At 37.6% G+C, this 27,018-nt stretch overlaps 1 protein-coding gene across 2 annotated transcripts in view; it reads left to right on the forward strand.

The window, feature by feature from the left end:
- The first annotated feature begins 461 nt into the window (after positions 1–461).
- Thada (THADA armadillo repeat containing) overlaps positions 462–27,018 on the forward strand; it is a 315,049-nt gene continuing 288,492 nt past the window's right edge. Inside the window, exons 1-14 of one of the 2 annotated variants that reach the window (XM_063229252.1) lie at positions 462–3,525; positions 3,899–3,993; positions 4,769–4,899; positions 9,422–9,570; positions 9,681–9,713; positions 9,954–10,006; positions 13,804–13,987; positions 16,642–16,736; positions 17,927–18,147; positions 19,542–20,233; positions 21,899–22,050; positions 22,944–23,099; positions 23,712–23,834; positions 26,046–26,169. In XM_063229252.1, coding sequence (XP_063085322.1) covers positions 3,450–3,525; positions 3,899–3,993; positions 4,769–4,899; positions 9,422–9,570; positions 9,681–9,713; positions 9,954–10,006; positions 13,804–13,987; positions 16,642–16,736; positions 17,927–18,147; positions 19,542–20,233; positions 21,899–22,050; positions 22,944–23,099; positions 23,712–23,834; positions 26,046–26,169 — 2,284 coding nt within the window. In that variant the 5' untranslated portion in view covers positions 462–3,449. Of the gene's footprint in view, positions 3,526–3,898; positions 3,994–4,768; positions 4,900–9,421; positions 9,571–9,680; positions 9,714–9,953; positions 10,007–10,366; positions 13,988–16,641; positions 16,737–17,926; positions 18,148–19,541; positions 20,234–21,898; positions 22,051–22,943; positions 23,100–23,711; positions 23,835–26,045; positions 26,170–27,018 lie in introns of those variants that run through there. The other variant, XM_063229250.1, reaches the window with a different exon arrangement.

Below are 27,018 nucleotides of genomic sequence, written 5' to 3' on the forward strand. Positions count from 1 at the left end.
TGCCATACGTTAAGTTTATTCTAGTGCTTCACATTTTCGTCCAAACTCTCTAGGCTTCGGCTCAAACCCTGCTCCATCACCCGCTGCCTGTAAAGTCACGGGGCACCCGTTCCCCGGACCCGAAGGTAAGGTAGTTTTTTGCCCGGTAGCGGCATCGGGTAAAATAAGTGGAATGTAGGGACGGAGACAAAGGTGTTTCCCAGGTATCCAGGGATGAAGAGGCCACAACCTAGGCCGCCCAGAGGAGGGAGACAAGAGAGCTGCAGTTACCACAAACTCAGACGCCCCAATAACGTACCTAAGGACAGCACTACCAGCAAAGAGCAGTCTAACCAAATGCCCGCGAATTTGCCCAGCCCAGTGACGTCATGACGTCTGCCTCTTAATTGGAGGAACTATAGTCCGTCTGTTCTCGCGATGTTTCCTCTTCCAGGCCCTGGCCCCGCCTCCCTCCGTCCCGACCCGGTAGTCAATCACAGACCACGTTTGAGCCGTGGACGCGTCGTAGACTATACCAGCTTCCGGGACTCCTGCAGATAGCCGCGACTCTGCGCAAGACACTCCCGGCCACGAGGTTTGGCTCACAGGCACTTTGCCTGCCAGACCCCACAATAGCGTGGGACTGTCCGCTACTCGGCCGGGAAGGTTTGCTCGGGCCGGATGGAGAGCCCACTAGTTCCAATCTTTCAGTATCGCATTTGGGGACTGTGAAACTGATTTCCGGTCTTAGGTCTCCATGGAGACTGCCCTTTAACCACTTTTTTCACCTGTCATTCTTTGGACTCCACGTGGTTGGAAATCGCTCGGAGAATATGAGACTCAGAAAGATGTAAATGGAAGGGAAGCAGCGATCAGAAGGGAAGCAATAAGCGAGACCCACAAGTAGAATAGATGCGCTGGGCCCTTAGGGCGCTTATTCTGGACTTTGGGAGTCGGGGACACGGGATTTTCCGTACTTGGGGTAGAACCCAACACTTTGAGGTTTCAGTTGAGCAACATGATCCGAGTCTGTTTTTGTGTAGTCTTGAGGTTGTGCAGAAACATATTCTGTACTATTCACCAGAGAAATCGCTCCTCAGTTCTCTCCCTCAGCCTCTTACGCTGTGCGCTGGCCACTTTCCTTGGAAGTGAACCTTCATTGTTTGCCTAAATCTTATGTCACTTTTCAAATTCCTACCCAGTCGATGACCATTTGATTATCATTTTTGGTTTAAGCGTTGCTCACCTGCCATTACTATGTTGATTTTTTACATCCAAATGGACAATACATTCTTTAGTGTCAGCTAAAGACATTACATTCTTTACAGCTAAAGACAATACATTCTTTAGTGTCAGATGTAGAATGGACTTTAGATACCTGGCCTCCCACCTTTCTGCCATTTATGGTGTATATCCCTTCTACAGCTTTCTGGCAAGTGTTTGTTAATTCATTTGTTTGGTCACCAAATACTTACTAAGCATCTAACATGTGCCAGGCACTGTTTGGGAATTGAGAATTAAAACACTGAACAAAACAAAGTTGCTGCCTTTAACAAAGCTTACTACTAGGAGAAAGAGTATATGAGAGTACAGATGAGTATAATTTTAGGTAGTGAGAGTGCTTTAAAGAAAGTACAGGGATGGTGTGTGTGTGCCTCAGAGTGGTCATGAAAGGCTTTTCTGAGGAGATGGTATTTGAGCAGAAACCTGAATAATGGGGAGGGTCAGCTTTGCAACGATGTGGTGGAATGAGCATTTGTAGGCAAAATGGGAAGTATAAACCCTGTTAATTGGGAGTAAAAGCATCAGGAAGTGCAAAAGGATCTCAAGGTAGTAAAGAATAGATTGAGGGCTGAGAGTGTGGCTCGTGTGTGTGTGTGTGTGTGTGTGTGTGTGTGTGTGTGTGTGTGGTTTGAGATGAACAGCAGAGGAAGCCAGGGCCAGATTATTTAGGGCTTTGAATGCCAGACTCTTAACTTTGTATTTTATGAAGGTGTAATAAGAAGCCCTTAGAAAGTTTTAAGCAGAAAGTAAAAACTTTATTGGTATTTTTAAAAAAACGCTGAAAAGATGGAAGAGAATGTACTCTTCAGAGACAAGAGTAGAAATTAGGGGAACACTTAGAGGAGGCTGGGTCAGGGATCCAGGAGACGAGTGTTGTGTTCAGTCACCCTCTGCTTGGATAGCCCAATGTTGGGAAATTCTGTTTACAGGTGATTCATTCCTGTGTTGGACCATACAGTTCTTTCCTTTAATTTGAGCTGAAATATGTCACTCTGAAGTTAACTCTTACTAAACTTTTTCTATAAGGTAACTCAGCAACTATTTTAAGGGACATGTCCTGTCTTTTTTGAAGGTCAGCCACTTTTGGCTAACTGTTCTGTTTCTTGAAAGAGTAACTTTAGTCCCCCCCGCCAGAGGTCTGGTTGTTCCTTGGAATGGCCATTGTGGCTCCTTCAAGTGTGCGTCCATCCTTGCATCTACCTTCCACGCTCTGTGTTTGGCCGCACCTCACCTGACTGAGGAATCATGCTCATCTTTGATCTGACCAGCTTCTAATGTGTCTTTTAGCAGTCATGTTGTGCTGTTGGTTGACATACTGAGATGTTTCAAGTTTCATTTCCTTCTGGCACCTTGTCTTGTATTTCTGTGTCTCTGTGTATATGTGTGTTTCTAATTTAACATTTTACATTTCTATTTCATTTTGGTAGACTTCATTTTGCTTATTATTCTAGTTCACTGAATTGATTCCATCCTTCAACCTGTCCTCCCAGTTTTATGTCTAAGTGCATTATTTTATGTGCTCTGATGTTTTAACACTGATAAAAATGCTAACTACATGACAAAAATCTTGTGATATTTCCCTAATGTCCTCTTTCCAGATGATAAATAGTGATTATTATATAGGCTTTGAGTAAGGTTCTTTAGGCCATTATGAAACCATTAATTTGTTAACTACAAGCAAAAAGTTCCCTTTATACTTTGCTAAAAGCAAAATAGAGTATCACCTCCAGATGTCAGTCTGATAAGCCTTTGAGGTTAGTTTGGCCCAAAATATTTTTTGATAACTTTATTTCTTTAGTTTTTGCTCAGATGAAGTTTTTTTAAAAAATATTTTAAAATACAAAGATATGTCATAATAGGTAAAAGTAACTTTAGACAATAGTTACTTTTCTTGACCTTACAAAAAAGTTTTTTTTTTCAAGGTCCAAATCCTTTTTGCTACACAAAAAAATGTTAGGAAGCAGTTTTGGTTGTCACAACTTGTGGGGAGAGTGCTTGTGGCACCTAGTGAGTAGTGACCAGAAAGTCTGTAAACTTCCTGCAGAGGACAGGACAGCACCCCCACAACAGAGGAGTATCTGGCCCAACATGTCAGTAGTGTTGAGGCTGAGAAACCCTCCAGTCGGCAATGCGTTAATGCATTAAACTCTTCTTTCTTTCAGTGACTCCTGTTAATTTTGTTTAAAATGGGTATTAAGAAGAAGAGAGACATGCAAGTTGCTGCACTGACTATTTGTCATCAGGACCTCGAAACTTTGAGATGTAGGTGATTTCTGACTTTACCTACTTAATATATTTTCCAGTTTGCAAGCAGGATAGTTTAATCTCTGGAACCCAAAGCACACAGTGTTCAAGTTCTGTTTAACTTTTTGATATTTATTGCATTCAGTTTTGCATGTCTTTTTTTTTTGGGGGACCAGGGATCAAACTCAGGACCTCACACTTGCTGGGCAGGTGTCATGCTGCTGAGCTGTAACTGTAGCCTTCAAATGGTTTTCTTAAATGTCCGTCTGGGACTATGTTTTATTTGCTGCTTTGTTTCATAATTTAAAAAATTGTAGATTGCATAATAAAGTTAAACTTACATCTATATATTGTTAAATCATGGGTTTTTTTTTGTGTATGTGTTGTATAGCTTTTGCTGATGCAGACGGGAAGAATCTAGCTTCTTTGCTGTTACATTGTGTACAACTCAAGGATGGAGTATCACAAATCCATTGTGTTAAACAGGTAAGACTGAATTGTTCATGGCTAGATCCAGGTTATTGTGGATTTTAAAAGTTAACTGAGCCAGGTATGGTGGCATATGCCTGCAGTCCCAGCACTTGGGAGCCTGAGACAGGGGGAGTACTGTGAGTTGGAGACCATCCTGAATTACAGAGTGAAACCCTGTCTCAAAAACAAATTGACAATTTTGGCTTCAAAAATTTAATACCAATTTGTTACCAAAAGGTTGTTTTTCCTTTTTATTCATTGTGTAGTATCCTTTATTTAAAGCCTTAATAGAAGCCATATTCAGCTTCCAACATAATTAGAGTAGTAAATCAATAGGATAGGAAATAATTATGCAATTTTTGTAGAGATAAAGTTTTAAAAGATATTTCTATTCATTTAAAGCCTCACAACTCTTCAGGCAGGTAATTTAAAATACAAAAGTTGTCCTTAGTATTTCAAAGTTTGGATTTATCATTTAAGCTTGCATAATACTGTTTTGGGATAGTAATTAAATGTATAACTGATTTTTAAAGACTGCCACAGATTTTTCTGTACCTTAACCTAATAAGAGATCTGTGATTCTTAGTGGAGATCAGTCTGGAAGGTAAGGAAGAGAAATGGATTGAAAAGGTTAATAAATAATGAAATAGATATTTAAATCAGAATCCTTAAAAGTGTAGTATGGAAAACATTTCACTATATAATTGAGACTTAAAAGAGTATTTATAGCCATTTTACTTTGCTGTACTTGATATTAGAAAACATTACTTTGAATGTTTTTGAATTATAGATCGTGCCTTTGCTGGAGAAGGCAGATACAAATGGTGTGTGTGATCCAGCTATTCAGAGCTGTTTGGACATTTTAGCAGGCATTTATTACTCTTTGAGTCTAAAGAATCCCTTGAAGAAAGTATTGGCAAGGTAAGGATAACAAGGAGGGGAAGTCAGGTGTGAGAAAAACTAACCAAGGCTCCTTTCCTGTATTGATAGAACTGAACTGATAGCCTTAAAAATTTCATTCGTGTAATTTCTTCTTTGTTTCTTTTTACCATCTATCCATCCATCCTATTTCTTTAGAAAGATAAAAAGCCTTCTTAGATCATAGGCCTTGAACAATAGACTGTGTGGGCTTTGATCTGTGGGCCATAATTTTTGTTTAAATCTATCATCTTGGTACTTTTTTTGTCTGTTTCTGCCAGCTGTTCTGACACATGCAACACAAGAATACATAGTTGATGCAAAAGTTTCAAGCAGTATTGAAATACACCAATGGTAAGGGGTGTATTTCACCATTTCAGCCTTTCTCATTTTCCTTAACGGGTTGTCACTAAACATTTTGGGATCTATCTTTCTGAAGCTTTTCTTTGCACGTAGTATAAGTGTGTTTATTTTAGTCTTTACTTTTTATATGAATGTGGTCATACTATACATAATCCTCTATGGTTTTATTTTTTTTAACTAAAGAACATCTTAGAGATTTTAAATAATTGAAGCAAAAGCCATAAAACTTAAAATTTCCCTTCTAAGCATATAGTTCTGTAGTGTTAAGTGTATTTATATTGTTGTACAGGTTTCCAGAGCCTTTTTGTCATACAAAAGTGAAATACTACACTCATTAAAAACCTTCCCATTTTTTCCTTCCCTAGCCTCTGGCATTTTGGTTTTTTTTTTTTGGCATGTCTGTAATCTCAGCACTCTGGGAGGCTGAGGCAGGAATGCCACAGTTTGATCTCAGTTTACTAATTCAGTGTTTTATTGAGATCCTGTCCCCCCCACCACAAAAAAAAAAAAAAAAATGGAAATGTAGCTCATTGTGAAGGCCTTGAGTTCAATCCCCATACCAGAAAAAAAAAAAAAAAATTGGTTACTTTAGTAATATAAGTGGAATATTTGTCTTTATGTGACGGACATGTTTCATTAAATATAACATCAAGATTACTTTGTGTTTTAGCATATGACAGAATTTCCTTTCTTTATAAGGTTAAGTAATATTCCATTGAATATCTGTATACCACTTTTCATTCTTTCTCCACTGAAGGGTACTGGGGTCACTTTTACCTCTTGGCTATTGTGATTGATACTGTCATAAACATGTGCAAATATTTCTGTGAGGTCATGCTTTTACTTCTTTGGATATATATACAGAAATAGGATTACTGGATTGTGTGGTAATTCTGTTTTTAAATATTTTAAAGAACAGCTAAACTGTTGCCATAATGCAACATTTTACATGTTTACCAATAGTCTTTTTTCTAAGAAATAGGATTACTGGATTGTGTGGTAATTCTGTTTTTAAATATTTTAAAGAACAGCTAAACTGTTGCCATAATGCAACATTTTACATGTTTACCAATAGTCTTTTTTCTAAGAGGTTTCAGTATTCCATATTATGGGTATACCAAAATATATATCATAGTACATCTTAAATGATTTATTTAATAATTTTCCCAGTAGATAGTTTTCAAGTTTTCTGTATTTCAAAACAGTGCTGTAATAGTTACCTTAATTATGTATCTAATTGTATATGTATGTTTTTATGTGAGAGAATTCATTGGAGTAGGACCAAAAGTCATACCCATTAAATTTTTTATACATATTACTGAATTTTATTTCCCAAAAGTTATTCTAGTTTATTCTTCTATCAGCTTACAGTATGCTTTTTTTTTTTAGATCTTTCTAGCACTGGATAATTTGTTTTTTTTTTTTTTTTTTTTGGTGCCGGGGATCGAACACACAACCTTGAGTTTGCCAAGCAGGCACTTACGCCACTGAGCTAAACCCCTGGTCCCCAGATAATTCTTGTCTTCTTTCTTCCCTCCCTCCATCCCTTCCTACCTTTTTTGTGGCACTGGGGATTGAACCCGGGGCCTTCACACTCATCTACATCCCCAGGCCTTTTTATTTTTGTCTTTTATCTTTGAGATAGCGGCTTGCTATGTCATTCAGTTGCCCAGGCTGGGTTTAAACTTCCATTCCTTCTGCCTCAGCTTCCCACAGTGCTGGCCTTATAGGAATGCACATGATAGAACTGTGGGGGACTGGCGGCGGCTGAAAAGATAAGAAGTATGAAATATAAATGACCTTTACTTTGAGAATGCGGGGAGAGACACCCCCGATCCCCTGGGGGGGAGGCATATCCTACCCCCCCCACCCCCCCCTCCAGGGGGTCGGTGATCTCTCCATGGAACGCGTGGAGTGGAGGCATATAAGTAGCCTCGGTTTGGGGTGGAACCTAAGGCAGTGTTAGGGATGCGCGGGTAGCCCATTGGTCTTTGTTTGGAGCCATAGGTAAATTCCTAGGGGTGGGGGAGATGGAGCTCCTTGGTTCCACCTGAGGCTTTTCCAGCTACAGTGTCCAGCCTGGGCCAAAACTCTTTCAGCACCACTATACTCAGTATCTTTAAATGTTTTAGAGTCTAAAGATGTGAAATGCTATCTTGTTATAATTTGCACTTCCCAGATTACTAGTAAGAATGAACTTTTTTTTTGTCTTTTTTGAGGCAGGGTCTCACTGTGCAGTTCAGGCTGGTCTTGAACTGACCTCAGACTCGCAGCAGTCCTTCTGCCTGAGCTTCTTGAGTGCTGGGATTACAGGTGTGCACCACCATACCCAGCTGGAGTAAACAGTTTTAATGTTTAGAGTGTAACTATCCTAATCATTACATGGCTTCTGTACATTCTCTCTTGTTAGAATGTTTTCTTAACTTATAAGAGTTTTTTATAAAATATATGTAAAAATATTCTTTTATTTTTTTATTTTAGACTATCTTGTCAATAAAAATTTTCTTGTTATTAACTCTGCTGATAATTTTCTTTGCATAGATTTTTGAATTTCATGCCTTACTTTGGTGTGGTTTCTTTAATGCAAGATTATTTAAAAATATTTGCTTGTAGGGGCTGGGGATTTAGCTCAGCGGCATAAGTGCCTGCCTTGCAAGCAGGCAGTCGTGAGTTCCATCTCCCGTACCGATAAAAAGGAAAAAGACAAAAAAAAAAAAATTTTGCTTGTCTTTTAATTTTGTGGTTGTTGGACATGTAAATGCATCTGGAATTGTTTTGAAAGTAGTGTGGTAGAGACATAGAAGTCATTTAACCCCAGACTGTTATAGTCTATCTTTCCCCACATATTTAGAATGTCACCTTTGTTATTTGTTTAATGTAACAGAATTGATAGATTTTAAACTTGTTTGTGTACTGAACCCACACTATATTGTGTACTGGATTTTGACAATATGGTTTACTTAATGGAGTAAGTAACTTCTCTACTGACTCTTCTTTTTTAGAATATTCTAAGTTTTGAGTTTTTTTTTCCAGAAGAGCTTTAAACTGTTCAAATTTTTAAGATGCCTTCTAGTTTTAGTTTAGATTAATTAAGGTAAAGTTTATATAAATTTTTTATCCATTTAGTAATTTTTTATTGTTTTCCCACTATGTTTCAAGTACTCTTGTAGGAGTTGGGGATATAATGAGTAAAACAGTCTAGAATAGGGTTACTTTCCAAGAAGACAGAAAATAGACAAAGTAAGTAAGCAGTGTATACAGGAGCTAATGTTTGAGAGTTACGGAGAAAATGAAAGCAGAGAGGAGAAAAAGAGCTGCAAGAATGGAAGAGGTGTCAGTGTGAAATACGACGGTCCCTTCATACATGGTTCACTCCGAAGCAATGAGGGGATGTTTGAGATGGACCCCCAAGGTTTGCGGCAGTGGTTAGTGGATATTTGGGGGAAGTGATCGAGTGAAGAAGATGCTGTCATAAAAGGGCGAAGACTTTGGCATGTTATTAGGACACAGGAAGGCCATATAGCTAGAGTTAAGTGAACAAGGGGAAAGCAGATTGCACAGGGTCTTTAAGTCACTGTAAACTGTATTCGTTGGTGTGCATTATGTTGAAGTTGATGGTGGGTTTAAGGTAGATGGTTGGCTCTCCATATTGTGAATTCTGCATTTATCCAGCCATGTATATAACATTTGAAAAATTACATCTAAACTGTGTGCAGACTTGCTTTCCTTGTTATTATTCCCTAAACAATACAGTGTTGATATTACACTTGTTGTGTGAGGTATTATAGGTAACCTAGGGGTGATCTAAAGAGTGCAGGAGGGTGTGCACAGGTTGTACTAGGAGACTGGGCTGTAGTTGGATTTTGGTATCTGTGGGGTTTCTGGAATCAGTCCCCCTTGGACCCAGAGGGCTAACTGTGACATGGTGCTTTAGTATTACATTTCTCACTGTTCTGTTGAGTATACACTAGGACTAAGAGGGAAGCAGAATGAACCAGGAGGACCCTATGAGAAACGACAGACCAGGAATTCCCATGATGCTGGTGCAAAGTTGTAATTATGAAGATTTAATTCAATATTCATAAACTTGTATGATTCTCCTTCGCCACATATCCTGACGGTACAGAGTTCTTAGGTTTTAAAAATTTTTTTCTTTTTCTAGCTCACTAAATGGCTTACCTGAAGTTTTTCAAACTGAGGCTCTACACAGTTTTACTTCTCATCTTGAAGAAGAATTGAATACCACTGATCTGTACTCTTACAGGAAAGTAGTTGATAATATATCTTCCTGTATGGAGAATTTTAACTTGGGTAAGCCAATACTTTTCTAGTACGTTTTCTGACTAGTACTGTCGTTACATCATTGTTATTAAGCGATTATTTTGGTGAGCCTTCTTACCAGTATTGTTTTTCCCTTTTAGGTAGAGCAAGTGTTAGTAATCTGCTTAAAAATGGTAAGTCTTGTTTATTTTGTTCTGAGAAGGGACTGCTTGTGTGAGTGCTGTTGGAACTGGCTTTTTAAGTTTCTTGCCAGTGAGTAGAGTACTGCAGATAGCTAAAGTACATCATTCTCCTTCTTATAATTTCAGTTGTGTGTTACGATAATCATTTTAGGTAACTGATATAAAATATTTTCTTATAGTTAAAACGCACAGTGCTAGTTTTGACTTGTCACTGTATTCTTTTTCTTTCAGTGCTTCATTTTCTTTGGAAGAGTTTAATTGAAATCCTAGAAGAAAATAGGCAAGTGTTGTATGTTTGCCTGCTTCTTGTATGTGTGTGTGTATGTGCGTATGTGTGTAAGTGCACACTTGCAGTTGTGCCTTGTCTCTGTACAAATTAACTTCTCAGAAAGATCTCGGGTGGCAGTGTTTTCTATGCAGTTATGTGCCCTTCATTAATATTAGACCTGATTATTTATGTTTATTGTATATTATTTTGCTATTTAATTTTAACAGGTCAATTAAATTTTGTTGAGAATTAGTGAGACAGGGAAATACTCTTTCCCTCACCTTAGAGTGTTCCTTCTTCATTGAATCCTATCTTAGTTCATGGGTGCAGTTTCTTTTGCTGCCTCTGAAGATATTAGTGATAGTTGATTTTTCTTGGTTTGTTCATTTAAAGTTTTATTATCTTTATATGGTTTCTGTTTCTTATTAGTTGCTTTTATCCCATATGCTGGGTTTGGTCACTACATTTCCTGCTAGAAATTTTCCTTCGAAGTGTAGAGGTCTTTGGCTGGGTATTCATACTTAAGAATATGGCACTGAGAATAGATTTGGTTATTAATTAGCTTTCCCATCACTGGGACATAGTACCCAACAACCACAATTTAAAAGAGGAGAGGTTTAATTTGACTCTTGGTTTCAGGGATTCATTTCGTGGTTAGCTGGCTCCAAGGCAGAAACAGCGTGGCAGAAAGGCTTGATGGAGGAAAGCTATTTAGTCCACACAGCTGGGAATCAGGGAGTGAAGGGAGGACCACGTTCTACAGGCATGGCCCCAGTGCATACCTCTTTCAACCAGGTTCCACCTCTTAACAGCACATTTACCTAGAACTCATTGGTGGCGCAGTCTACTAATGAGTATCAGGTCCCTACTAATGAGATCTAGTCACTCTACATAGGCCCCGATTTTGAACATGCCTTTTGGTGGATATTCTAGATCTAAACAATAATAATGGGGTTGGCTGCAGGTTTTATTTTAGGGCTTATCTAGATGGGCTGTTTCTTGGGGGAACTCTATGTCAGTATCTTTAGTTCTGCTTGGATGGTAGATTTGTCATGGAAGAATTATTGAGACCATTGTCTTCATATTCTCTTTGCTGAGGGCAAAAAGCTGAAGTCTTGGTTTTTAGCATCCTAATTCTCCTGTTTGCAGTATGACATTACTGCCTTATCTGTGGGTTCTGTTTTCCTTTTAGAAATTTGTGCTATTTTATATTCTCTAAAGGTCAACTAGTTGTCTCTGGCTTGGGGTATGATTCAGAATCCCTTTTGAAGCAAACTTGTAGGCATTTTTTCCTGTTTCAGCCCTGTATTTTCTTCCATATCAGGCATACTCACTGGCCAACAATTTCTGAGTGTTTGGGAGCTATAGACCAACTTGTGTCTAGGCTTCTTCTCAGGCTTGTTATTCACCTTGATTCTGCTAAGTCAGTTAACACTCATCCATCTGTATTGTAGCTTCTAAAATATTATTGCTATTGTCTTGCTGCTTGTTTATTGCCCTTGTATATTTATGTCTTTTGCTTTAATTCCCACAGCTGTTGGTTTAAGGAGGCGAGGGAGGGAGTAGAAGTAATATCTGTGTGCTGTCTTTGATTCAAGGTCTCCTTCTTCCCCAGGAGCTCCTTCTTTGTCTTGTTTACTTGCTTGTACTTTGGCTCGTCTCCAAAGTATGGTCCAGGCTTTTTTATTCTGTTTGCATTATGTGCCGGTTAGTCTCAGTTGCCAACTTGGCTGGGTTAAGAGACTCTTGGAAGTTGACTGGATCTTGGGGGCGCTCTACTTATCAGTGGGTTAATCCATGGATGTTCATTGTTGAATGTGCATGTAGGGGTGAGGCCTGGTTGAAAATGGGTGACTGGAGTGTGCCTTTGGAGTGTAGATCTCTTATGGTGCTCTTCCCCTGTGCTGTGATTCTTGGCTAACATGAGGGAGCTTTATTCCACTGTTCTTTTGTACCATGCTGCCTTGAAGCCAGCTGACTATGGACCAAAATCTCTGAAAGTGTGAGCCAAATAAGTCTCTCTTCTTTTGAGCAGTATGTATTAGGCATTTTGTCCTAGTAGTGAGAAAATAGATAAATACATGCTTAAGGTCATCCATTTCTTTGGTACCAGCCACCACCTATATATTCAAGATTGCCAGATGTATCACTCCAAGTTGAAGTGATTACTTGAGTGGTAGATTTTTGTAGTCACTTGCCTCTAAGATACCTCACGGTGGATATTTTATAGTTGTCTCAAATTCAGTGTGTCCAAAAGAAACTTTGTCTTTTTAACCTTCTCTGTGGTGCTGGTAACATCTAATTTCTGTCTCTGAATTTGTCTCTTCTAGGTCCTTTGTATAAATAGAATCATAGTCTTTCTCCTTTTGTGCCGGGGTTATTTCACTTACAATATTTTTAAGATTTACATGTCTGGTAGCATGTATCAGAATTTTATTCCTTTTTATGACTGAAAATTCTGTTATATGCATGTGCTGCATTTTGTTTATGCATTCATCTGTTGATGGGGATTTAGCCTTTTTCTACATTTTGGGTATTGTGAATATGTTGCTTTGAACATTAGCATAGAAGTATATGCTCAAGATCCTGTTTTCTCTTCTTCTGAGTATGTACCTGGGAGTGGAGTAGTTGGATCATATGCTAATCCTATGTTTGACATTTTAAGGAACTCCTAAAGTGTTTTTTCTGATTTGTGTTTTTATAATAAGATAAGTCTGTGTGCAAGGTTAAAATTGGAGACCAATTGGAAGCTATTTCAGTAATTCGAGGGAGAGATGAGACTCTTCAGGCCAAGATGGTAGAAGTAAAGGCAGTCTGACTGTAGATACATTTTGAAGGTAGAGCCGACCGAGTGTTCTAACATGAGATGAAGAGGACAGGAGAGAGGGATAATTGTAATGTTTTTTTGTAGGTAGAGATTTCAGCAGGTGGAATAGTTTTGGAGTTAAATGTAAATTAAGCCTGAGATAACTGTTAGGCAACAAAATGAATATAGTGAGTAGCCAGTTAGATACACATATCTGGGATTGCAGATGTCTGAGTTATTAAAAATTTGAAAATTATTACTGTTAGACTGTGCTAACAGATGAACTCAGCGTTAGGGAGAGACTTGATGGCAAAAAGAAGAGGGCTAAAGACTGAGTTCTGCAGGGCTCTGACATAAAGAGGCTAGGAAGGGGTAAGGGTGTCGCTCACTGGTAGAGCAACTGTTTTAACACTTACGGGGCCCTGAGTTGTCTGGGAAGTGATTGTGAGAAAATGTCAAACAGTGTGGTATGTTGGTGGCCAGGTGAGAAAAGATTGAGGGAATGTTGAGGTTTGTAAATTGTACCATTCTTCCCTCCCCTCCCTCTCCTCCCCTTATTTCCTTCCCTTCCCTTCCCTTCCCTTCCCTTCCCTTCCCTTCCCTTCCCTTCCCTTCTCTGTTTCTTCACCCTAAAATAAGACGCGAGAGTAATGTTAGTTATTGGCTAAGAAAGATAAGCATGTTAAAGAGTGTTGGAAGTTTGCAATGTTTAAATTATTGGAATGTTTATGCAAACAGAAGATAGAGACATAAATGTTCAGTATAATCTAAAATTGATTTTGGTGATTTGGTTGAGGAATATGTTTATTTTGGAGAGGATTAGGAATGATGACATTGGGGCTGGGGATTTAGCTCAGCGGCATAAGCACCTGCCTTGCAAGCAGGCGGTCGTGAGTTCAATCCCTGGTACCGATAAAAATGAAAAAGACAAAAAAAAAAAAGAAGGAATGATGACACTTCTGTTTGAATTTTCTTTTGTAATAATATCTTTTCTTCTTTGTAGAAAGTTTGCTGGAAATCATATTGTTCAAACACAGTTGATGAATGATTTGTTGGTAGGCATTAGAGTTTCAATGACATTAGTACAGAAAGTGCAAGATTTCCAGGAAAATCTTTGGAAAGTTTCCAGTTCTCCCATATGGCAAAGAATGTGTGACTTGCTGGGTATTTTCGCCAAGTTTTTAAGTGATGGTAAGTGTCTGGTAGCTATGTTGAATATTAATTAACTTTTCCTAGTAAATATATGAAGTATATTTAACTGAGTTGTAGAACTTCCTCTTTCTCAGTCTTTTAAAAAGTGGGGAAAGTCATAGATTACATGGCTTTAATGCTTTTTTTCTTTCAAATGTACTAGGTTAGCAAGGGAAAGTGGCAAAGGACTTTGCTATGTGTGTATGTTATGTGTTGTGTTCACAGAAAATAACTCATGATGCTTACCCAAATTAAGAAAGATGGTTTGGGAAAGGGCGGTGCATGAATTCACCTTCTGGGCTGGGTGGCCAAATTCTCTTTTTTTGGATGGTGAGTTTAGGAGTCATCTTGCATAATTTTTTTTGCACTGGGGATCGAACTCATGACTGTGCGCTTGCAAGGTTGGCGCTTATTGCCACTGAGCTAAGTCCCTGGTCCCCTGTGTAATTTATTAAGCTATAAGTTTTGGATTTTTTAAGTATGTTTTTTGTATTATAATAGTATTAACAAAAGTGATACCTAAAACTATAAGTACCTCCATAAAAATTAAATTGTCCTTTCTCTTTTCATCCCCAATTCTATATGGTAACATATATACAAATTTAATATTTTATTAAATTTAATTAATTTTGTGAGACAACAACACATTGAGAAGTCCAGGCTGACCTTGAACTTTCTATGTGGCCCAAACTGGCCTTGAACTCATGGCAATCCTTCTGCCTGAGTCTCTTGAGTGCTGGATTACAGGTGTGTATCACCATGCCCAGTCAGAATTTAACGTAATTTTAACAAACTGTTAATGGGCTCTATTTAGAGCTTTTTTTGGTACTGGGGATCAAACTCATGACCTTGTGCTTAGCCAGGCAAGTGCTTATGCTAGAGCTTTTTTTTTTTAAAAAACAAAACAAAACAGTAATTGACTAGTTTTGCTAAGCTGACTGGACTAAAATAGTATTTTGTTTATGTTTGTAGCCATTGTAACTAGTAAGAGTCCTAGTATATTTTCCTATTATTATTTTATTATTTTCATGGTTTTTTTGCCTTTGATCTCAGATAGTTGTAAAAAAAGGAGCTAAATTAATGAAAGTTACTTTTTAGACATGATTATGGATAATTTTTCAGGATTTTGTTTTGTTTTGTTTTGTTTTTACTGGGTATTCCTGGGGCTTGATCCAGGGCCTTTACACTGACCTACGTCCCCTTTCCTTCTTATTTGAGACAGTCTGGCTATATTGCCCAGGCTAGGATCAAACTTGGGACCCTCCTGCATCAGTCTCCTTGAATGCTGAGATTATAGATGTCCCACCATGTCTGAATAAGATATTTGATTTTATTAAAATAGAATTTGTTAATCTAAAAAACAAAACAAGCAAATAAAAAACCCCTGAACACTTTTGTAAAATACAGAGAATATATGATTTTAATAGAAGGCAGCTGCTTTTCTGAAAAATTGATGGCACGCAATGTTGTTCCCCAGGATTTTAAAACTTTATGTATAAATTAAGTATTCAGCTATAATAGAAAACCAAGCTTCAGAGCAAATGTGTTTTCTCTTCCTTCCCATGTGACCTGGAGTTCTGTACCAAGCAATCCAGAATTGGTATAGACAGTGCAGAACCCAAACATTTTCTGCCTCTCTGGTTTGGTATCTTTAGCATATTGGCTTTTACCTATGTGTTTATTACCTTGTGTTTGCTATATGCATCTCCAGGCATCATATTTGTATTTTTTTTAACTGGGAAAGACAAAGGTACATCAGCTGGTCTGAGCCCTGTCACATGACTACCTTTAGTTACAAAGATTAAGGAAGCAGATATCTTGTTTTTGGCATGTGACTGCCCCATAGTCAGTTTCGTTATGAGGAATGAAAGGCAGAATATTTAGTAGATAGTTCATGGTGTCTTTCATACTTTCCAGTCCAGCTTGAATAAATCACCATATTATCACAGACTACTAAAGATAGATGAAAAGAAGATATACAGTAAAAATTGTTTGCTGTGACTACAGTGCCAGTCATAGCAGTTTGTAATTAATAATGATATAGCTTCTGTACATCAGCCCTGAAATCTCTTTAAGAAAAGTATTTGTGAGCTGGGTGAGGTGCACATACCTGTAATCCCAGCACTTGGGAGGCTGAGGCAAGGAGGATCTTTGCAAGTTGGAGACCAGCCTGAGCTGCAAAGTGAATTCAAGGCCAGCCTGAACTGCATAGAGAGACCCTGTCTCAAAAAGACAAAAAAAAAGAAAAAAAAAGTATTTGCCTGTGAATTGGGATATGGAGGCATCAGTGAAGGGGAAGGGACAGGTGGTGTTGCCAGTAGGTGTGTTGAGAGGCTGTTGATGGAAAAAGAAGAAGGGTGGGTAAGGAAGGAGAGAGGGAAAATCACATTTATTAAATGTCTGTATGTTGGACTTACAAGCCTTTATATTCATTGTTTTTTTAAATCTTACAACTTATCAGATAGGAGTTATATTTTCCCATTTCACGTGGAGAAAGCTGAATCCTGAGAGGTTAGTAAATAACATGTCTCAGGCCTACACAGCTAAGAAGTTGTCAAGCTAAAAACAGGGCTCTCTGACCCCAAAGCATCTACGTTTTCCACTGTACTGGAGCATCTATGTTTTAACACATGCTCTGCTTTTTTGCCAAATAGATGACCTATTACAGACAATTCAGAGTACTTCTGGATTAGCTGTTATTCTTTTTATTAAGACTATGTTTCAACCATCTGAAAACATTCCTGAGTTGGTAAGTATATCTTCTTTTTACAGTTGTACTTTATTGAGAATTAGATGTGTGTTTCAAAAAGTTTATTTTGCTGGGCATGGTGGTGCATGCCTGTAATCCCAGCACTCAGGAGACTAAGGCAGGAGGATTGTTGCAAGTTCAAGACCAGCCTGGGCTACAAAGTGAGTTCAAGTCCAGCTCGAACTGCAAAGCGAGACCCTGTCTCAAAAAGACCAAAAGAAAAAAAAAAGTTAATTTTTTCTGTGTTGTCGGTTGAACTCCTGGATAAAAAATATTTTTAAAGTGAATAATGATTGTTTTTGCATAGTGGATCTTTTTTTTTTATTTCTTTGGTAGTGGGGAATCGAATTTACAACCTTGCACTTGCCAAGCAGTTGCTTGTGTCACTGAACTAAACCCCCAGCCCATACACAGTGGATCTTTTTTGATGATATTCGCTTATAAAGATAATTCCAAAAAAGACGATAGCAATCACTTGACAGCCTGTCTCAAGCATAATTATTATTGGCACCTTGATATCCTTCTAGTTTTTTGTAGTGTTGTAGTGTTGTTGAGTTATTTCTCAATATCATAAAGGATATTTGTAATACTAAATTTATGCAGTGGTTAATGTGCAGATATATACACATTAATAACTTCCTGATAAATATATTCTTTTTAGAGGCAGTAACCCAAATTATATACATTAGGATAGGAAGCATTGTTGGCTTTAGTTTTTTAGTGTATTTGAGTCATACATAAAATATAATTTTATAATTTAGATCACACTGTTTATATTTACTACTAGAAGTTTTTTTTCCCCCCTTGCTGTATTATCTGGAGATTTATTTTATACTTTTACAGTTACAACATTATATAAAATACATGTATACTATTCTAAGTTCACACAAAGTAACTGGATAAGATTGAAAAATTTTCTCAGATCACCTCTAAAAGCAGTAAGCTCATCCAGCTTTGGTGGCCTGTGTTGTGCTCTATCAGTGCTTTCAAATCAGAAAAAGATTTATATACTTGGTTTTAATTTTTCCTTTTAATATTAATATTATTATAGCAATTAATGTTTGTGGCTGCTTTACCATTATATTGCCTAGAATGTTTCAAGGGAAAGAGATTTTTGAATTTTTATTTTGAAATTTCTCTCGAAAAGTATGGAGGACTTTTTGTACATTATTTTTGCTGTGCCTTTCCAGATTAGCAGTTTACTTCTCCGTTCCGTGGACATCGCCAGGGTCCCAGAGTGGTTCGTGAGCAGCTGCAGGAGCCTTTGCTGTGCCAATGTCCCTGTGTCAGCTCTCCTGTTCCTGTGTCAGGGGGCGCTTGCAATGCTGGACTGGCAGAATGGCAGCATGGGCCCCAGTGGGGAGGCCCTGCTCGTGGATACTGTGCATGTTTTGTTCACCTTGAGTTCACAGTGAGTTGTGACTTTGCTGTCTTATATTTTGTTTTGCTTATAAAACATTTAAAAGATGCCCTGAGCCAGTGTACTTAGTAATTCAGTGAAAAGTGATTACGATAAATCCTAATTAGAAGTGATGTATGGTATGTGTAGGGAACAAAAGGATTGTGAAAGAGAATATAGGATGAAGGGGGAAAGAAAGTCATAGAAATTATTGGTGCAAGTTAATCTGTAATGAACATTTCTAAAGTTAATTTTACCTATTAGTCTCCATGGTAGAATTTTTCAAGCTGTGAAAACTTGAGAGGTGAGGTATGTAGCTCAGTGGTCAAGCACACTAGGTTCAGTCCATAGCACCAAAAACTAACACGTAAAAAACTAAAAATTTCTATATTGGCATCTAGGCGTGGTGGCACATACCTGTAATTCCAGCCCTTGGAAGGCTGAGGCAGATTACTGTGAATTCAATGTCAGCTTGAGTGACATAATAAGACCTTGTCCCTTCAATTTTTTTCTATATGTGTAGTAGATAAACATAGTATATGATCATCACATTCCTGATAGATGGTTAAGAAGTCTAATTAGTTGGACTGGGAAAATGAAGTTTAGAAAGATAAATGCTTACCCATGAGCATATTTCTAATAAAAGTCTGGGCCAACAATTATAATAAGGTGTTCTGGCTTGACAGAGCTGTGTTTTGTGTTGCTTTGGTATTTTTGCCATAATGGCCGAAAGTGATCATGTGTTTAAAAAGAGAAACCATAGATAGATTGATAATAATGAGGACAACCAGTGAGGTTAAAAAAAACCCTCCAGTGTTCTAAAAGAATTTTTAACATTTTGGAGCTATACTTTATATACTGTCCATTTCATACATTTAAAATGCATGATTCAGATTTTTGTATTTTTAATAGATTCATAAGAGTTTCTAAAACATTGTCATAATCAACTTGGTGGGTATTTTTTTTGTCTTTTTCCTTTTTATCGGTACCAGGGATTGAACTCATGCCTGCCTGCTTGCAAGGCAGGCGCTTATGCCGCTGAGCTAAATCCCCAGCCCGTACTTGGTGGGTATTTTTATCATTCCAAAAAATAGAAAGTTCCCTCTGCCTTTCTCAGCCCTTGAGCCTCAATATGTTCAAAAATACTTGTAAAAGAACATTCATAATGAAGATGGTGAATATTTCATTCCTCTCCACCAAATTTCCCTGTGTACAAAGTGAAAAGATTTATAAAACTTTGAGTTCTATTTTGGCTTTGCTTGTAATTTTTTGTTGTAAATTTAATAATAATTGAGTTTTTGTTCATTCTTTGCCTTGAATATTTCTAATTTCTGATTATAAAGTGAAATCAATTTATTTTTATAGTTGGTTTATAACAATATGGTTCCTGGTTCATTTTTCTTTAGGATTAAAGAATCAACACTGGAAATGTTTCTGTCTAGAATCTTGGCATTGTGGACAAATTCAGCCATACATATCCTTGAGTCAAGTTCCCCAAGCATGAAGGACAGTCTGAATGGGAATTCAAGCATAGCGGGGAGACTTTTGGAATATATCTATACTCACTGGGAACATCCATTGGATGCTCTCAGACACCAAACCAAAATCATATTCCGTAATCTTCTCCAGATGCACCTGCTCACTATGGAAGGGGTGGATTTGGTCACTGATCCTTTCTTTTTGGAACTGACTAAGGTTCTTCTGCGATTGGAATGGCATATTAAAGGGAAGTACACATGCCTTGGCTGTTTGGTAGAATGCATAGGAATTGAACGTATTTTGGCAATAGATAATACTATTCCATCGCAAATCTTAGAGGTGATGGGCGATCAGTCGTTGGTACCTTATGCAAGTGACCTCTTGGAAACTATGTTTAAAAATCATAAGAATCATTTGAAATCCCAGACTGCTGAGAGCACTTGGATTGACCAATGGCATGAGACTTGGGTTTCTCCTCTCCTTTATATACTATGTGAAGGAAACTTGGATCAAAAATCTTATGTGATTGATTATTACTTGCCAAAATTATTGAATTACAGCCCGGAAAGCTTAACGTATATGGTAAAGATTCTTCAGACTTCTATTGATGCTAAAACTGGTAAGAAAAAGTTTTATTTTAGTAATTTCTAGTTATGATACTTAAACGTAAAGCACCTAGGCAGCTATTAATCATAGTCAAATTTAAATATTACCACTTCTTTAAATGGTAAAGGAAGATATTATGATAACTCTTTCTTTCTTTTTCTGTTTTTCATTTTTTTGAGGCAAAGTCTCACTATGCAGTTCAGGCTGGCCTTGAACTCAGAGCAATCCTCCTGCCTCAGCCTCCCAAGTAGTGGGATTACAGGTGTGCATTACCATGCCCAGCAGCTATTTCATATTGAAGTAAATGTCTCTGTGTGTAGCTGAATAGAGGTTTGTTTTTTTTTTTTGGCTGAAGTCATTTTTCAATTCAAGGAGTAATTCCAGTTAAGGAAGCCAGCTAACCTTTATTCCAAGGATATGATTCATTTTACCAATTCATAATTTATTTTATTGCTAGACTGGAGTATGTACTTTGCATAATTTCTTATTCAAGTGATTGAGGCAGGAATTAAAAATTGTTTTAGGCAAAGTTAAAGACTAGTACATTGGCAGTAGCAATTTTTATCTCTGGAGAAGAGATAAAACCTAAAATAATAGTTATCTGTTGCCATTTAGAATAGGGGTAAACATTTCATTGCAATTCAGTAACCCTGAAAGAATCACTGGATGAAAGCATAATAGTAATTAATGTGGTAAATGATCATTCTTGCCCATTAAGATAAATCTTCAAATTATATTGTTAATAGTGCAAAGATATGGTATCCTTCACCACAATTTAAGAAATATTTTCAACTTCAATGACTAAAATATTTTTATTACATCAGCAAGTAATCATAAGGCGATAGAAAAACTTGATCTCTCTACAAAAAAAGACTTTTTTTGAGATGGAATCTTGCTATGTTGTGTAGGCTGGCCTTGAACTTCGGAGCTCAAGTGACCCTGCTGCCTGAGCCACATGAGTAACTGGGGCTATAGATGTGGGCTGCAGTATCGAGCTTCCATTATTTATAACCTTAATCAGCAATTGTTTTTGCCTTTTTGAGAAACTGTCTAAAATTTAGGATTCTTTCTGAAGAAAAATTGTCTTTTTATATCAAGGTAACTGTGAGCCAGAGCTTTCCGCCTCTTTAGTGATGGCTGATATCCTACCCTGGAAACCAGCACTTCTTTAAAGTAGATTTAAGATAAACCTACTTTATCTTTACTAATGAGAATGGTAGCTCCACAATATAAGATGATCAGTATTTATTTTTAGAAAAATAATGGTCTTTAGTCACTGAAGTATTTTTCTTATTCTTGCCAGTAAGTCATTTTTACTAGTGTATTGTTATTTTTACTATTTCACTTGATTTTTTCCACCCTGATTTACTTCTTAGTTCACTTTCTAAGTATTAAGGAAAAAGTAAACATTACTAGCAAATAAGTTATGATTTATGTTAACACTATGAGAATTATGTTTGCTTAAAATTCTTGATACAAAAGCAGTTTGCAATAATGGTTACTTTAGGGTAGGAATTTTAGATCATGTTCGACAAAGCTTAGAATGTTTTTTTTTTTTCGTTAAAAGATGATGTTAATTGGAAACGTGAACATGGGCACTGACAATTGTAATAATTATATAGCACAGTAATGGTTTTTATATTTGTGCTTTTGAGATAAGAGCCATCTTCCTCCTTAGGGTCCTGCAGTAGCAGAGGGGCTCTGGGAGCTTTAATGGCATGTCTGCGAGCAGCCAGAGCTCATGGACATCTGCAGTCTGCAACTGATGCCTGGGAGAACCTTGTGTCCAGTGCAAGGATAAAGCAAGGCTTAATTCATCAGCACTGCCAAGTAAGGAACACAGTTGCTGGGTATTTGTACATCACAGCGGGTCTGTAATTTGTTCATTCATTTAACAGTTCAAAATAGAGGCCCCTACGTGTGCCTAGTGCTGTTTTGGGAATAAGTCCTTAGCAAGGCCAAACAGGAAGTGAAAAGTATCATTCTTATGCTGAGGTTTCCGTATTTATTGAAAAATGAGCAAATTTGTGTAAATCCCGGGAAAACTGTGAGAAAAAAACACAGGTAGTGAAGTGCCATTATGCATACAGCCTTCCCTGGGAGGCTCAGAAGAAGCTGATCAGAGTAGGTGGTAGCTGATTAAGAATGGGGAGTGCTGGAGGAGGACAGACCACAAGGTCTGGACAATGGTTAAGGCCACTTGCTGACAGAGAGAAAGGTTTGGTGTATTTTATATACTGCTGCAGGGCTAGGCTGGTAATTTTGGGCTCTCAGCCATCAGTTCAAATAAACCATTCAACTAGAGCTGCTCTGTCTTCAGCAAGAAATCACATCAATGGTAACAGTGATGAGTTTACAGAGTAGGGACAAAAACTGACCAGGAGATCAGTTGGAAGTGCATGGCAGTCACGTGCAGAGTGCGGTGAGGGGCCCTGGGGTAACATGTCACTGAGGAAAAAGAGAAAAGGGAATGAAGCCGACTGAGCATTACCATGGAATATGACCTCAGATCGTTTATTTTTGTAAAGCACTCGTTTATATATTTAATAAAAGTAACTAATAGAAATAACTACCAGACCTTTGAAAACTTTTCTCAAGTGCACAAGGATAAGCTAAAACTTTTTTCCCTTTGGTAGCCTGCGTAAATAATTAGACATTTCAGTTGATTAAGGTTTTACTTACTTAACTGGCAAATAAATGTTTTGTTGCTTGATGTATTTTAGGTACGGATAGATACATTAGGCTTGCTTTGTGAAAGCAGTCGAAGCACAGAAATTGTTTCTGCAGAAGAAATGCAGTGGATTCAGTTCTTCATCACATACAATCTTAATAGCCAGTCTCCAGGAGTGCGGCAGCAGATCTGTTCTCTTCTCAAAAAGGTAGAATTTTACATCAGAAAGTATTGGAAAATGGTGAACTTTGTTCTGGAAATCATTTTGAAAAAGAGCTCAGGTTCTGGGCGAGGGCGGGGATGGTCATGAATTGAGCAATCACATCTCTTCATGGCCCTCCTGTGACCTGCTCAGTGATCTCATAGAGCTTGTATTTGAGGTCAAAATCCAGAGGAAAAAGTTCTTTCATTTTGGTCTAGCAAATCAACTTTGAGCTTTTTTTTTTTTGAAAGAAAATAAACTAGCACTGGGGTGAAAGATAGTTTTAAGAAAACTTTGATAGTAGGATGAAGGATGTAAAATGATTACTTTTGAATTAGTCACAACACATTTCTGAGGTGAATAATTGGTATAAAAATGAGTACATCATCTTTAGATTCAGGCCAATTTAAAGGAAATGAGAGTTTAATGGCAGTATTCTAGTTGCAGTAATACTTGTTGGTTTTTAAAAATGTAAATATCAATTTTTTGCCATAAAATTAACATAATAGACTTTTAAGAGTTTAAGAGTCAGTATTCTCCTTGCCTTAAAATTTCCCTTTCATGGTGGCCTTTCAGTTCAATATGTGTTTTACTTATGCTTTGTTTTTGTCTCAAAAGTTGTTTTGTAGGATACAAGAAAGTTCTCAGGTACTTTATAAATTGGAGCAAGGTAAATCCAAACATGAACCAGAGAATGGGTTAACCAAAGAGCAACCTTCTGTTTCTTTACAGCAATATAAGGTAGGAGAAAAAGTTCCAGACATACAGAGCCTTATCGAACCTGAAACAATTACGAATATGCATGTGCATATTCATTAGAGGGAAATAGATGGAAGTTTCTTGGTGAACTGTGTTTCTGTGCTATTTATCTTCAGGGTTGGTGTTACATAAACCTCCTGGGGATTGAGTGTCCACTCCTGGGGACTTTTACAGAATGATATTAATGGGCTCACCTCCATAACTTACAGCTTGTACCTTTAAAACACAGGTAGGTCACAGCTCCCAGGGTAAAAGATGGCTGTGGCTGGGCCTATTTCCCATTTAGACTCAGGTGATTTACAGTGTCTTGATGTTAGTGACTGCTGGTTCCACAGTCAAGCTATGGAGTGGCTTTGGGTCCATTTGCTGTGACCCATAAGGAGTTGGGCTGAATTCCGAGGCACTGTGTTAATAGGGTAGATGAAGCCCCGGATATAGCGGCTCCCATCTGGACCAGGGTGTAGTTTGACAATCTTGTTTCTTTTCAGAAGAACAAATGAACTTTTCACTGGTTTTTGACTCCTAATCTAGCCTTTCAGAAGCAGAACCTTATTTTCTTCTGAGACCCAGGTAGAAGACAGTTCAAGGAAACAGATATAATAAATTAATAAAACACTTGAGCTATGACATACTCAATACCTACTCGAAACATTTGTATGGTTGGTCTTGATTTTCAATTTTTGTATTTAAAAGGTAGAAACACTTTTTTGGGGGAGAGGGGACTACTAGGGATTAACGCAAGGCCTTCACACCAACCTGTGTTCCTAGCCCTGTAGATTTGAGGATGAAGTAAGAAGGCTCAAATGAGAAAGCTTCTTGTAAACTTTTAAGTCATTCTAAAAAGCTTTACTCAGAGCCATTAAAGTGACTTAGAGTATATAATAAGCCTGTGCTCCTGTGTTACTGTGACAATTCTGTGTTAAACTCTCTTACGTCAGTGCCAGATTTTTAAAGACATGTCTTTTGTTTCTTTTGCAAAGGAAGTATAATGATGTTCATGAAATCTTAAGTACATAGAAACACAAACTATTTTGTGGATGGAGATTCTAACTTTTCATGTATGTGGGTTTTTTTTTAAGATTATGCTTATGGATATGCATTTTTCAAGCATTAGTCCTCTGAAATTTAATCTGGGTCAGCCTTGTATTTATGATCTTTTTTCCTAACTAGTGGTTATCTGTTGCTTTTGGAGTTTGACCTTGGTGCTGTGTTGTTGTGATCCTCATGATAGTGGGTGCTGTGCATTCTGGATGGTAGGCATACTGCAACCAGCAGACAAGGTGCTGGAGAAGAAAAGGAGGCTAGTGGTTGAAAAAAATGTCTTCATCCCTAACCAATACCATATTAGTAATTAGAGTGGAAAGCTGAGGATCTACCTCAGTGGCACAGCACCTGTTTGGCAAACACACGGTCCTTTTTGACCCCCGGAGCTCCCCTAAAAAAATTAGAATAGTTTAAAATTAGGAAAACCAGCATCATCCAGCTCTGGGACAAATCAGGTGCAAATTATATGTTGTTTTCCTAAAATGGGGGTTTTTATTTCTTGTTATCTAAGGTTCAATAGAAATTATACTTATATCTGCAAAGGTAGGTTCCATTAAAGTTGTGATACACTGTTATGGTCAAGGGTCTTGTCTTGATCCTTTTGTGTTGCTATAACAAAAAACCTGAGGCTAAATATTTCAGAAGGAAAACAGGTTTATGAAGTAAAGGGGTGACTATAAATTTCCAACAGCACTGTACAAACATCTTGGCAAGAACCCTCTAGTTGTGTCACAGCATGGAAGAAAAGAGGATAAAGGTAGAAGGAGCATGTGCAAGGGTACAGAAGCAAGATAGCATTCTAGCAAGTGTGACTTGTATTATAGCAACTCATTCTTGTATGAACTCACTAGTTTCACAAGACCAGACTCCCAAGAGGCAACATTAATTTGCTCATGAGTGTGGAAGCCCCTGACCAAATCACCTTCTGCCCTGTGAAAGGTCCCACCATCTCAACCCTGCCACACTGTGCATCAAGCTTGAAGCACGTGAAGCCTAAGGACTCAAACCATAACAGTGCCAAGATGAATTATCACGAGTAATAACTAGTATTGTTTAAAAAAAAAATCTTACTGTCAATTTACAGTGAATGAAAACACCCACTCTTAGGAGTGATGCTCTGGGATAACTTGTACTGTAAATTTTTTTTAGAGTTTCATGTCATCCATTTGCAACAGTCTTTTTGAGGCGCTGTTTCCTGGATCTTCCTACTCAACTAGATTTTCTGCTTTAACCATCTTAGGATCAATAGCTGAAGTTTTTCCTTCATTAGAAGGTAAGTTTTTAGTAACATTTGGAGGAAGCATTCTTTTTTTCCTCTCAAAGCATGTGCACTTGCAGTATTTTTTGCTTTACTTGAAGTTTCAGTTTTATAGTCTTTTCTTTACGATTTCTTCTTAGCATTGTGTCCTTATTTTATGTAGTTTAATTTGCTAGTAAAGGATATGAGGGAGAGAAACTGTCTCTCTTCATTGATCATTGTTTGCCAACTCAGAACTACAATTTTCATGGATTACACTTGTAGGGAGAGTTGCTGCTCTTACCTTATTTTGTTTTTCACTGTTTTAAGAAAGGACTTAATTTGTTCTCTAACTGTTAACAATAAAAATAATAATATCTCTCATGTATAATATTCCTCAGTGAGTCTTTGTGGTTAAAATGTGGTTTCCCTTATGTACTATCTGTTTCATAAGCTTCAGGCTGGTTTCAGAAAGACATCATGAGGATGTCATTTCCAGGCATCCTGACTTAATGATATTCTGATTTTCCTCCTTTGAGGTACTTGAAAGGATGTGCATTTAATTTCCCTCTTTGAATCATTTTTTTCCCCCTTTCTGGCAAGAAATGATTCTTTTTGTCTGCATACATGACTGTATGTATAACTTAGTGTGGCTTTCTCGCTTGTACCCTGTTCTTGATGTTGTCAAGCAAGAACATACCTAGCTAAGCTGCTCTTTAACAGGAGGTACTGGAGGATCAGAGAACTTTACATGATAGCTGTATTCTTTTTCATTTTCTATTATTAATCAAAGTAAAATATTTTTATGGGAAATGGAGGGTTAGTTGCTATTAATATGTGCTTACTTCATTTGAAGAAAATCCTTTTCTTTAAGTTTTTAGTTTG

This window comes from Cavia porcellus, unplaced genomic scaffold (genome assembly GCF_034190915.1).
Source record: "Cavia porcellus strain 051 isolate PalLab524CR breed Dunkin Hartley unplaced genomic scaffold, mCavPor4.1 scaffold_1, whole genome shotgun sequence".
NCBI lineage: Eukaryota > Metazoa > Chordata > Mammalia > Rodentia > Caviidae > Cavia > Cavia porcellus.